At 35.4% G+C, this 11073-nt stretch overlaps 1 protein-coding gene across 1 annotated transcript; it reads left to right on the top strand.

The window, feature by feature from the left end:
* The first annotated feature begins 826 nt into the window (after positions 1 to 826).
* LOC140044467 (carboxypeptidase B-like) lies at positions 827 to 10433 on the top strand. Its single transcript, XM_072088987.1, has 10 exons — positions 827 to 927; positions 1786 to 1904; positions 3308 to 3392; positions 3611 to 3850; positions 5993 to 6094; positions 8219 to 8329; positions 8674 to 8784; positions 9227 to 9317; positions 9416 to 9715; positions 10063 to 10433. The coding sequence occupies exons 2-10, from the start codon at positions 1828 to 1830 to the stop codon at positions 10239 to 10241; spliced, it is 1296 nt and encodes a 431-aa protein (XP_071945088.1). The 5' UTR covers positions 827 to 927; positions 1786 to 1827; the 3' UTR covers positions 10242 to 10433.
* The last annotated feature ends 640 nt before the right edge of the window (positions 10434 to 11073 follow it).

An 11073-nucleotide genomic window follows, 5' to 3' on the forward strand; every position in this document is an offset into this window, starting at 1 on the left:
AACTTATGTCTGGCTACGAAAAATACCATGTACTGTATGTACACATTCCGAGGCGCAGAGATGAGGAAGCCAATTGGCCAATCGAATAGTTTAGGTAAACCCTTTGATCTCCGGAGCTCAGTATCCTGTTGTTATCTTGCCTTGCGTTAATGTTGTTTGAAATATTTTCCTTATTTGGAAATCGTGTTCATTCATACTATAATACACAAGGACTACTTGTTTCTATATTTTCCCAATAGATAATGTGTCTCCTCCATAACCCCCAAATGCGTTGAAAAAAATATGGTAGACCTATCTATCATCAAGGCGACTGACTACACAAAAGTTTGAAATTTCACTGGCTCTCTATAATATTATCAGGTACTGTACTTGCTATTTTCCGTTGATGCATTTTAGATCAACAGCCAAATGTGTGCCAAGCGGCGCCCCGTACATGATAAATCAAAAATATTCTGCGCAAAATAATAGAGCGCCATAATTATTATTATTCACCGAATTTATAAAGAGCCCTATGTGATATTGCACCCCATGAATGATAATCAATTAAGAAACTTCATTTCTTGATTTAGCGTAAAAGTAACGGGAGTACACGTAAATGTGTGTTAACGTTATCCACACCATTTGCGCAGTAAAGGTTTTCTGAACATGCGTGAATTGAATAACATAACGCTATAAATAATATCGATAGTACGTCAGCATTGTTCTAAATATTTATGAATTTGATTACAAATCGATTTCTATCGACCATATTACTGCAGATGGTGTCGCATCCATTGTCCGAATATGACACCATCCGCTCAACTCTTTTATTTTAACATCCTGTCTTTACTTTTCTCATTAGTTGACGTGATTGTGATGACCACCATTACAATATGGGATAACCACACTGTCCTCTACATCTTGACTTGCTTATTATCTTTCGTAAAGGTGAGTAAGTAGATACTGCTAGTGGTAACATACAGAGCTTAGTTGTGCGTTAAAATGACGCGGGGTTCATCAACATTGTATTGTTTAAAAATGCAATTTTATTTACATTATGAATCGTTTCCTCCCTTTTCTTCTATGTTTCTTGTACCGTGTTGTGGTGTTTTCAGTCCCGTGCGATCCTGTTTCCCGTTCCATGTTCTCCTGTTTCTGGTCCCATGCTGTCCTGTTTCCGGACCCATGCGGTCCTGTTTTCGGTCCAGTGTGGTCCTGTTTTCGGTCCCATGTTGTCCTGTTTCCGGTCCCATGTCGTGCTGTTTCCAGTCCCATGCTGTCCTGTTGCCGGTCACGTGTCGTCCTGTTTCCGGTCCTGTTTTCGATCCCATATTAACCTGTTTTCGATCCCATATTGACCTGTTTCCGGTCCCATATGTTGTGCTAATTCGGTCCCATATTGTTCTGTTTCCGGTCCCATATTGTCCTGTTTTCAGTCCATGTTGTCCTGTTTTCGACAATTTAGCGAAAGTATTAAATAAATAACATTATTATTGCTAAACTTGCCGAGTTCACATCCTAAAGACTTGACGAAAAACGAGCTCTGTTTTTGTTTTGCTCTTCCCACACTGTTACAGTTACTCAAATTATATTGTTCTTTTTACAATAAATAAATAAATATATAAATTTGACTTTGACTTTAAAAAAGGACCTTAACTTGGCTCGGCTTGTTAACTACGACCGTAAACTATTCAAATTACTTGCGTTGCGCTTACGCCTCTGCCTTACGTCGTCGGTCCATTCAAATAAAGTTGTAGAAAAACCGATAAAAAATCGAAATAATATCGTTTCTTACACTGTTCATAGTACACTGGAAGCAGCAGTACGAGTGACACGTGATAACGCGTGATGACGTTATCAATTCTTCTCTTCACCATCATCACTTTCTTGGCCTGTAGCATAGCAACACATCGGCGTTATGACGGGTAAGTATAGTACAATAGATTCACTAGCTATGCAATTTTCATATTCATTTCATCGTCTTAAAACATTGTAGTTAATAATAATAATGACAGACATGGATGGAAAAATCAAATCTGTAACTTATCAAATCTGCAACTTATCAAATCTGCAACTTCTCAAATATGTAACTTATCAAATCTGCAACTTATCAAATCTATAACAAATCAAATCTGTAACTTATCAAATTTGTAACTTATCAAATCTGTAACTTATCAAATCTGCAACTTATCAAATCTGTAACTTATCAAATCTATAACAAATCAAATCTATAACAAATCAAATCTGTAACTTATCAAATTTGTAACTTATCAAATCTGTAACTTATCAAATCTGCAACTTATCAAATCTGTAACTTATCAAATCTGCAACTTATCAAATCTGCAACTCATCAAATCTGCAACTCATCAAATCTGCAACTCATCAAATCTGCAACTCATCAAATCTGCAACTCATCAAATCTGCAACTTATCAAATCTGCAACTTATCAAATCTGCAACTTATCAAATCTATAACAAATCAAATCTGTAACTTATCAAATTTGTAACTTATCAAATCTGTAACTTATCAAATCTGCAACTTATCAAATCTGCAACTTATCAAATCTGTAACTTATCAAATCTGCAACTTATCAAATCTGCAACTCATCAAAACTGCAACTCATCAAATCTGCAACTCATCAAATCTGCAACTCATCAAATCTGCAACTTATCAAATCTGCAACTTATCAAATCTGCAACTTATCAAATCTGCAACTTATCAAATCTGCAACTTATCAAATCTGCAACTTATCAAATCTGCAACTTATCAAATCTGCAACTTATCAAATCTGCAACTTATCAAATCTGCAACTTATCAAATCTGCAACTTATCAAATCTGCAACTCATCAAATCTGCAACTTATCAAATCTGCAACATATCAAATCTGCAACTTATCAAATCTGCAACTTATCAAATCTGCAACTTATCAAATCTGCAACTTATCAAATCTGCAACTTATCAAATCTGCAACTTATCAAATCTGCAACTTATCAAATCTGCAACTTCGGTTTATTGACAATTCAATTTTTCTTCCAGTAATATTAAATCACATTGACCCTAGTTGTATAATGGTCAAGAGAAATTCCCCTTAAGTTCGCCCCTTAATTTACCCCTTGCCCAGAGCATTTTTCATTTTGTGTACATGTTGTATTATTATCTGTTATTAAAATAACCATAAGCCAAAATCACATAACAAAATAAAAGTATATACCAAGTCGAACTCATATTGTACTTTTATGATTTAAATAAGACAGAATATTCTGGGTTTTTTTTCAAATGATTTTGAAAGAAAAAAAGAAACGCTTCTACTAATAATTTTCTTTTGTAGATACAAACTTGTTCGCACGATTCCAGATATGGACGATGATTTGGATTCACTTAGAATACTCAAAGATATGTATGAAGGAGAGGAGGTAAAAAAAGGATTTTGTATTAATAGACATCTAAATATACATTTAATTATTTTTGTCTTTTATGTGGAAACAATTCCTAGGGGTTGAATCAATCCTTAATAAGAGGGGAGGGATGTTCCCTTAATAGAGATATCCCCTGAATGTGTCTCAAAGAATGGTTACCGATCGATGATACAATATATTAAGACATACAAACATTATAAAATTGTTTGTTCCAGGTTGATTTCTGGAATGGCATCAAACGTCTAGGCATGCCAGTTGATATAGCAGTCTCACCGCAAATGGAAGCGACACTCATAGCACTTCTAGAAGACTTTGGTTTACGAAGTACCATAGTTATTACTGACATCCAAGCACTTATTGATGACCAAATGCGTCCTTCACTATCAACCAGAGTTAAACGAGATGCAGACAGTACAAACGAATTTGATTACAACGTCTATCATCCTCTTGGTGAGGTAAAGTAGAGTCGTTTTGTTTATTTATTCACTATCAGTATATCAATACAATAGCTTGTCTCACTTTGCTTTTCATACTCTTTATTAGCAACAATGCTCTATCTTCTATATAGCTAGTTTCCATTCATCATTGTTCACGATGAACAATTCTTCTTTTATAGTTAGTTTCAATCTCGCCCACTGTCAACACTGATATACATATTATAGCTTTCACACCAGTCATACCAAATTACCATATAATCCCATTTTCCTGGACTTTCTGCATTTTCTCCTCCTGGGGACGATCGAAATATATTGATCGAAACGTGGAGAAACTCAACATTTTGTTTCAGAACTATTTATACGTTTTTATTGCAAATTTTATATCAACAATACCAGATAATACAACATGTTTCATGTAAAGAAAAAATACACCGATCGCTGTGACTCAAATGAGCAGACACGCCTTCTGTATTAAATATAATATAGGTCTACTTTTGACTCAGATGAGCAGCCACACTTTCTGTATTAAATATAATATGGTCTACTTTTGACTCAGATGAGCAGACACACCTTCTGTATTAAATATAATATAGGTCTACTTTTGACTCAGATGGCGGCAGACACACCTTCTGTATTAAATATAATATAGGTCTACTTTTGACTCAGATGAGCAGACACACTTTCTGTATTAAATATAATATAGGTCTACTTTTGACTCAGATGAGCAGACACACCTTCTGTATTAAATATAATATAGGTCTACTTTTGACTCAGATGAGCAGTCACACTTTCTGTATTAAATATAATATAGGTCTACCTTTGACTCATATGAGCAGACACACCTTCTGTATTAGATATAATATAGGTCTACTTTTGACTCAGATGAGCAGTCACACTTTCTGTATTAAATATAATCATTAAACAATATAAGTATACAAAGGCCTACTTTCGTACCTGCAGATCTAATCCATCCTATGCCAGGCTTATTTAAGTTTCGTTATTTCGCTGTTTGGGTTGGGCACAAATTATTTGAATTGCCGACTCATGCATATATATAACGTTAAAGCAGACTGTAGTATTATTATTTAGGGTAGGTCGCTGTTGAGACGTGAAATGTTAAAAAAGTCACATTTGTGCAAACAACCACATTTGTCCAAACATGTTGCCTTCAAATGTGCAAACAATCATATTTGTGAAAACATGGCACCGTCAAATGGGCAAACATGGCACCGTCAAATGGGCAAACATGGCACCCTCAAATGGGCAAACATGGCACCCTCAAATGGGCAAATCTGTAATAAATCTTAAGTGTAAAAACGATCTGTTTGACGTTAAATTAGTCTGGGTTTCAGACGGAGTTTTGTCTTAACATTAGTAAAATGATAAATATTTTTGCACATATGGCGTTTCATACGTCTACTTGAGCTTGGTTTCAGACAAAAATCGAAATTTAAAAAAATAAATAAAAAAAGACAATGAATACAGACTTGGGGCAAGTCTAATGTCAGATGTACAAATGAAATTCTACAAATGTGAAAATCAGTTTCATTAACAGCAGGAAAATAATATAGATGAAGTAGGCATGCTATGCATATTGGTATAATCATTAGGCGAATGTAAAATGAGCAAATATTTCGTTGCGCAATTTGAATCTGATTTTTGTTAAAGAAAATGATTTTCACAGACTTTTTGTGCATTTCACGGCACAACAGTCCCCCGAATATTGACAATGAGTAAACTAACAAAACAAAAACACTAAACCAACAGAGTGCAACCATTCCTATAACAACAGCTTTACAATAATTACTAATAGATTTTATCACAAGCGATGGTTTATTCGCTTGTGATTGCTAACTGTCTATAACTTCGCTTGTCGTTGGTTAAAACGCTTGCGTTGCGTTTACGTCCTTGCGTTACGTTCTAGTGGGAACCAAGCTTTGCGGTGCGCTTACATACTTGCGTTGCGTCCATGAGCACAAAGCTTAATTGTGTGAGATACATTATTGACATTTTGTGTATAAGGAATATTCTCGGAAAAATGAAAAATGATTTCCCGAATGGTTTATAAACAATGAATACTCGCCTGGCTTGCCAAATGTGTGTAATAATTATAATCATTTGTTTAATATGTGTTAACAATTGTTACTTACTATTTATCAGATTAATAATTGGGTGAATGATATTGCTGCGGAATATCCAAACATCGCAACAAAAATTAAGATTGGCGCTTCTTATAAAAAGAGGAATATTTTAGCTTTGAAGGTAAGTGATACAATGTTCCCGCTTTTTTGTATCTAGTAATTTCCAGTAATGAAATGAATAATAATAATGATATCCTGATCCTGGATTTATATAGCGCCTAATGTTGTGAAATCTCTAAGCACATTATTACCCCGCGGTCATTTTTTTGCATCAAACACGTATGGAAACATACTTCCATAATGCAGCTATAGTTATCAGCGCGAAGTTGTGTCTTGATTTAACCGGGTACGGTACCCATTTATACACCTGGGTGGAGAGGAGAAACGAAGTAAAGTATCTTGCCTAAGGATACAAGCAATGCGGCATGGTGAGATTCGAACAGCGATCAGTAGTCGAACGTCCAACACACTATGCCACACACCCTTAAAAAGAAACGTGGAGAAACTCAACAGTTCTTTTCAGATCTATATACATGTATACGTAAACTTTATATCAACAATAATACCAGATAATACAACGTGTTTCATGAAGAAAAAAAAATATACCGATCGCTGTGACTCAAATGAATAAAAAATTATTACACAATATACATATACATAATATAGGTCGTCTACTTTTGTACCTGCAGATCTAATCCATCTTATGCCAAGGTTATTTAAGTTTTGTTATTTCGCTTTAAAAAAGCCACGGAAATAAGTTAACGATAACTAACGAATTAAACCAACGAAACTTATGTGTTGTTTTTTTCTCATACATAGTTTCTATACCAACAAATGACTGTTTGACAATGTCTTATAACGTATTATTATCATTTTCTCACTATAGGCCTACTATTATATGTATTTTTACTCTGTGGATGTAAATTCCATATTATTATTAAAGATGAAAAGAAATAATAGTTATGATAATAAAATGCAATAAATGTACTTTTGTACTGGTAATTTATAATTAATTTCTATTCACACCTTTTTTACGTTAAGCTTGTTTAAAAATAGTTAATATTTTTTAACGTGAAACTTAGCATGCAATAATTATAGACAGAAATGGCGAACAAACATTGAAACGGGTAAAAAAACATAACAAACCGCTTGGGGGCGCTTATTTCTCCATGTTTAATATACACAGCGCCTTCTAAATGTGTACCGCCTGTATGTTTAGTTGCAAAGTTAATATCTTAAAAAATAAATTCTTAAAATGTTCGTTCAACTTTGACTCAATTTACTATGGTAGATTGAATCGAGAGTCGTTAAGAAAAAAATGGAAAATTGGTGTATACGTTTGTCTTATCCACCAGCCTCCTCACCTAATATTATTGTCAATAATTACTAATTCGTGACTATTCAATTATTGCAGGGTGGAGCTCATATTAACACAAAATAGTGAAATATATTCTTGTCTGCTGATGATTTCTGCCTGTAGTGTGCAATTTGAATTGAACACGAAACGTTTGATTGTGAACAAAATGAATAACGCAAGCATTGTGATTTTATCATCAGCTTATCATAACAAAACATTCAATGATAAAAGGAAAGGGTATAAAAGCAATATTGAATATAATGTTTCACGGTGGTCTGCTCTCGGCGTAATTTGCAATGGTAATATAATACTTGCTATGGCAGAAAATCAAATATATTTACAACTTATTTTTAAAATCCTGACAAAGAGATATACATATTCTAATCTCGAGTTAAATGTTCTAAATTCATTTCAACGTTTCAATATGGCGGCGGCGTGTACACTTGAAGAGGCAGCATTCAGGAGAGATAGGATGAATATGAACATCCGGCACTTTCATTAAAATACATCGATTAAGAAATAATAAATATGAACGTTAACGTGTATTTCTAGGGATTATTCAAAGTCGTTATTCAAAAGGGAGGCGTTTATTCAAAGTGAGGCATTTATTCGAATAACCACGGTATTATATTCTCCGCGGCGCGGCGCGGTGTCTGTTAAGGGATGTAGTACTGATCATGTCGCAGCCACAGATAAACCCTTTGATTTCCCGGAGCTCAGCACCCTGTTGTTAGATTGCTTGCCTACATCTCGGGGTATATTTAACTTATATATAACTCACATCGCATACAAAATCATATAGCGAGATCGACTTCTCAGTGAGTGCAAAGCTGAATTCGCCTTCCGCACACGCACGTCACGTAGTGATGAATATGTTGTTTCTTCCAGATTGGGCGTGCCTCTCCGACTGGCGATAGCAAACCCGTGGCGTGGTTCCAGGCTGGGATCCATGCACGAGAGTGGATATCCCCGGCATCTATCATTTTCGTCACCCATAAAGTTAGTTTCTTCAAATAATTGTCATTATGAACATAAATTGTCATTTATGTTCAAGGGTAATGTACCGTAATGTATGTAAATTGAAGCATATTTGCTTTTTGAAAAGATAAATCGAAACTGGTACTTGTTGAAGAACCATCTTTCCATACATTCCTGGTAGCCATTGACATAAAGTTAACATTTGGATTAATGTTACTTTTAAGTGTACACAATACTTTTTTGTTTTTTGTTGAATCATCTTCAACACAGGAAAATTCATATAAAAATGTTTAAATAATCAGTAAAAAATCATCTATAACGAACATGGAAAAGTTATAAGTACCAATTTCACGATTAATTTCCAGTTGCTTTCAGGCTATGGATCGGATAATGAAATCACTGCATTATTAGACGGATTGGATATATATATTATTCCTGTTTTAAACGTAGACGGATATGCTTACACTTGGACTAATGTAAGTGGAACAAGGACCCTACAGAACTCCCAGACAATGGTAGATTAACTTAGACCACCAAAAGGATAAATAAAATTGGAATAAACATTCAATTATATTTAGACACTGAAAAGAGGACATTTTGGAGTAAAGTTGTAGTTTATGGTTTTAATGTTTGGTTCCCAGGGCGTAACGTAAGCGTAACGTAATAAGTGATTTGACTCATCACAAGCGTTGAATTATTCAAACAGTCGCCTGTCATCAACACTTTGAACGCGTTTAACACTTTGAGCGCGTTCGACACTTTGAGCGCGTTCAACACTTTGAGCGCGTTCAACACTTTAAGCGCGTTCAACACGTTGAACACTTTGAATTCGTTAAACTCAACAGACGAATTGCAATAGAGGCGCTATATTAATTGTACATTACTTATTAGAATTCAATTGCACTATTGTCTTCATAGGATCGTCTTTGGCGTAAAACACGCTCAGAAAACAGTGATTCAATGTGCGTTGGCGTCGACGCTAATCGTAACTATGATTTACATTGGGGTGGTAAGTTGCCATTTATACTCCTTTATTCCGTCATAAGCATGTACGTTATACACTGTCTGTGAACACGTTAAAGTGTCTTTCTCGGTTCAATTCTACAGATGCCGACGGAGCGGATGTAAACCCATGTAACGAAACGTACAGAGGCACTGAGGCTACATCAGAGGAAGAAATCAAGGCTGTCACCAGATATATGCAAGGTGTCGTAGATTCTGGTGATACTATACGACTTTTTATCGACTTCCATTCGTATGGCCAGGTATGGATGGCCCCATGGGGGTACACAGAGGATCCATCAGATGACTTCGAAGATCAGAACAACCTTCAGGCCGACGCCGTCGAAGCACTAACGGCTGTTCATGGAACAAACTACACATATGGACAGATTTCCCAAACCATGTGTACGTAATTATTATATTATGGATTATTAGGATAATGATATATTTAACGGTGTATATTTTCATTGTTACTATCACATACATATGCAATGAATTAACATTAAGGTTACTCATTATTATGCACGACGCCCTAAGTCCCAGTTGGCGCCTGACGTGGAGTAATTCTACGCATGTGCGTAGTAGTCGACTCCTATCAGACGGCATGTCATGGTCGAAAACCGACTCGAAACGCCCTAAATTTCTCGCGCATGCGCGTAGCAGACACGTCGTCTCCACATATGCTGGCCAAAAGCAAGCTTCATCTACTGTATCTATTGTTATAATTTGGTGTAAATTGGTGTTATTTTCAGACAAGGCATCCGGATGCAGTGTGGACTGGGCTTATGGCGCACTTGGCGTCTTATACTCATACACGATAGAACTGCCAGATACAGGGGATTTTGGATTCACTCTGCCCCCTGAACGAATTGAATCAACGGTTACTGAATTATTTGAAGGTCTTAAGGTGGCCTTAAATCATATATTATAATTAATATGGTTTCTCGACTATTATTATATTAGAAAATGTTTATAAGTTAGGCATAAATTATATATTTCTAATACAGTATGATTAAGAGAGAGAAGAAGAAAAGAAAAAAAAGTTAGGCCTAACTCGTTAAAAATAAATATAATGGAGGATATCGATTATTCTTTATTGGAATGATTAAAAACGACAAAACAACGTATAGTACAATGTACACTTTACTACCTGTACTTACAAAATACGACGTTAACATCAACACCATGAGAGCGTTCAGTACAATGACGTAGACGGAGCGCAGGCGATTTGACCAATCACAAGCGACAGTTCGAAGTATCCATCGCTCGATGACTGGTTAAATAACTTACGTTGCGATTCCGTCCTGACTCTGTACCTGACTCAATATACAATTGACAATATGAAAAATCTGTAACGGAATAAATCACGATGGAAAAATAAAATTATCTACACTATCAACTTTATGTGACAACAAAATGTGATGTCCCCATATGGACATGATTATGTCATATCATCACTACCATAGTTGGGCATACCACTACCGTATTTGGACACATCACACTTTTTATTTTGTCAAACTAGTTTGATAGTGTAGACAGAGCTCCAAATTTGTTAAAATTGTTCTGTTATAAAAACCAGTCAGACTTGAATATCAGAGTTCAAGCTGACCGGATTACCACTAATCCCCAGAATAAAATGGTGAATATCCGGCGGATAATTTGGACAGCGCGAACAAAAATCTAAGTTGAATAAAAACACCAAAAAACGTAAAACTATTATCATGGAGGTATTCACGGCACCTTATGCATAAGACTGGAAAATG

This window comes from Antedon mediterranea, chromosome 3, assembly GCF_964355755.1.
Source record: "Antedon mediterranea chromosome 3, ecAntMedi1.1, whole genome shotgun sequence".
In the NCBI taxonomy this organism is placed as follows: domain Eukaryota; kingdom Metazoa; phylum Echinodermata; class Crinoidea; order Comatulida; family Antedonidae; genus Antedon; species Antedon mediterranea.

Coding starts and splice junctions, on each gene's coding strand:
- LOC140044467 (XM_072088987.1), top strand. CDS start 1,828: ATGACGTTATCAATTCTTCTCTTCACCATCATCACTTTCTTGGCCTGT. Junction 3,393..3,610: donor ATATGTATGAAGGAGAGGAG/GTAAAAAAAGGA, acceptor TGTTTGTTCCAG/GTTGATTTCTGGAATGGCAT. Junction 8,785..9,226: donor ATGCTTACACTTGGACTAAT/GTAAGTGGAACA, acceptor TTGTCTTCATAG/GATCGTCTTTGGCGTAAAAC.